Below are 2,567 nucleotides of genomic sequence, written 5' to 3'. Positions count from 1 at the left end.
GGTATGTTTTTTGAATTTTTTGTTGTAGCATGTCATGGTTGAATCAATGTGCTTTTACTATCTGTGGAGCTCATTATTTTATTGAGGAGAAAAGGCATGACAAGCTCAGCAATTCCCTTTGCTAGTCCAGATCTGGCTTAGSGGGTCTTAAAAATTCAAAACCTGTCTTTTCTGGCATGACAACTTTATATTGGAAATAACCTTCAGTGACTAAAAATAGCTTTTAAATCAAAACATCCATGCTTTTGGACTTGTACTCAAAAAATTGCTTTTGAAACCTAGAGACCACTAATTGCAAAATTTTAAGGAGATTAGATGTTAAAAAAGAGTCTTGAGTTCACTTTTTCAGCAAAATTACRTGTCCATATATGCTACTTAACCATAGACTTTTATACAAATTCTCAGTTTAGAAACAAATGTTAACTTCATTGCAATTTAAACAACAGAATTTTAAAGAGGTATACATCTTGAATTGAAATTGTTGATACAAAATGATTTGGCTCATCTCTGGAGTAATGCAACACAATGCAGATTTAGTTTGAATTTTTCTGAAATGACAAAAGATAATTAAGGCAGTTTGTTTTTTTTCCTTGCATGAAAATTATCAACAGAACTAGCTTAGTTTGGAGGTCTGTTTGACAAAGATTTGTGTGCTTACTTAATTTTTATTCATTCTTTGGTAGCCCTCTGCAAAATCACTGGCAGTGGGCTGCAAGCATAGTGTTACTTTGGGCATAATTGTTGGTATTTTTCACTCTGTGCATTGATGTTGCACAGCACCCCACAAGCGCTTCTGTGATCTTTGTTTTTGATGAAGAGTTTACCAGTTCCAGTTTGACTTGGAGCAGTAGAACATCTTCTTAAATGTGTTCCGCAGTTCCGGGCTTCGAAATGCAAAAATCATRGGGTTGATGATGGCATTGCACATTATGAGCGTCCCATTGATGTGGAAAATGGACATGTAGCAGGCACAGTAAGGGTTATGTGGGCAAAACCTTGCTAAGAGGATGTGAAGAACAAAGGGGGCCCAACAGCAAAGGAAAACTCCAAGAAAAATAGTCAGCGTGATCGCTCCTTTCATGTTAGTTCTGTGATGGACCATGCTRGTGGGCAGTGAGGCGATTTTTCTGGCGTGAGATCGAGCCAGGAGGAACATGTGGACATAGAGGCACAGTATGAAAAACATCATCAGAGGGAAGAAGATAGTGAAGGGAATGACTGTGGCKGCTTCGTAGGAGAAGAGGGCAATGGCGATGCTGCTGCCGGCACAGAACGTCCAAATGATCGCCAGGATCACCGAGGCTCTTCTCAGGGTCATGATGTTGTGGTAGCGCAAAGCGTAGAAGATGGTGATGTATCGATCTGCTGCAATTGCCAGCAAGCTGAAAATGGAGCCCAGCAGAGACAGGATGAACATGGAATCCATGGCATCATCCAGCTTTTTCTCAAAGTCTCCRTGGCGTGTCAGGTACCCCATTTTGCACAAGATGATGAAGATGTTCTCCAGTGTTTTGTACAAGCTGCCCAACATGTCTGAAATGGCTAAACTGCAAATGAAGAAGTACATAGGCAAGTGCAAATTCTTGTTTTTAACAACAGCAATAAGGATAAGCAGGTTTTCCAGTATTCCAGCGGCAGCAACAGTGAAAAAAACTTCCTCTGGCACTACAACCTGAGTGCAGTCAGTGACATTTAATGAAAAATCACTTGTGTTTTCGAGGGACGGAACGCTTGTCTGCCCTGGGTGTTTGATTAAGTTGAAAGGTCTCTCAGTGCTCATTTTTCTGGTGGTGGAAAGATTCTGGGTTGTTTTTTTTTCAGGTTTGCCTTTATTCTGAAGCTGACCTGCCAATCAGACCATTCTTCTTTTGATCAAGGCTCTCTCCTTCATCTGGTGCAATTTTAWGACTTAACTGAAATGTCTGGGATTTCTCCTACAATAAAACATGTAGAAACKTAAATATCAAGAAGAAATTGACCACACAGATAAGGCAAAAATAGACATTTGAAGTATCACCTACTGCAATGGAAAGCACAGGTATAATCACCAAAGAGAGGCACAGTTGTGTTGGATGAAATAAGAGCTGTTCAAAGCTTCRCTTAGAGAAAATCAAAGTGTAAATTCTCTTTTAGCTTCAAAGTAATTTWAAAAAAATATGTGTACTTTTCTTTACCAAAGGGCATACCACATTTACTGAAACTGATCTGACAGACTTCAAGAGTTTGGCAATCTTTACTGGCCCAGCTGTTTGCTTTGAGAAAGCCTGGCATTTCTCACAAGATTTTCAGTATTATTAGACACAAATAAGACTAATGCCAAGATAAACTCTTGTCCAGAACAGTAACATGTTTACCTATACACCGTTGATGGTGTAATGAAATGTYCTCAATTTAAATGTGAACATTTGTAAATATTGATGTTTTGACGTGTTTAGAAATATTAATGTTAGATACTAGTGAGAAGTTTGCTTTTCATTTTAATTGAAAACTGTCTTTTGATTTCATGAGCGTATTTCTATGATCCAAAGTACAACCTTTTCTTGTCTGTGTTTTACACCTATCTAAGA

General features: G+C 38.5%; 1 protein-coding gene across 1 annotated transcript; it reads right to left on the bottom strand.

The window, feature by feature from the left end:
• Window positions 1-820: 820 nt before the first annotated feature.
• MC2R (melanocortin 2 receptor) lies at window positions 821-1,783 on the bottom strand. Its single transcript, XM_057385542.1, has one exon. The coding sequence runs from the start codon at window positions 1,778-1,780 to the stop codon at window positions 821-823; it is 960 nt and encodes a 319-aa protein (XP_057241525.1). The 5' UTR covers window positions 1,781-1,783.
• Window positions 1,784-2,567: the final 784 nt, after the last annotated feature.

This window comes from Malurus melanocephalus, unplaced genomic scaffold (genome assembly GCF_030028575.1).
Source record: "Malurus melanocephalus ecotype Western Australia unplaced genomic scaffold, MMel_1.1 scaffold_839, whole genome shotgun sequence".
Classification (NCBI taxonomy): Eukaryota; Metazoa; Chordata; class Aves; order Passeriformes; family Maluridae; genus Malurus; species Malurus melanocephalus.
Note: the sequence above shows the minus strand (reverse complement) of the source record. Positions and strands in the feature narration are given on the sequence as shown.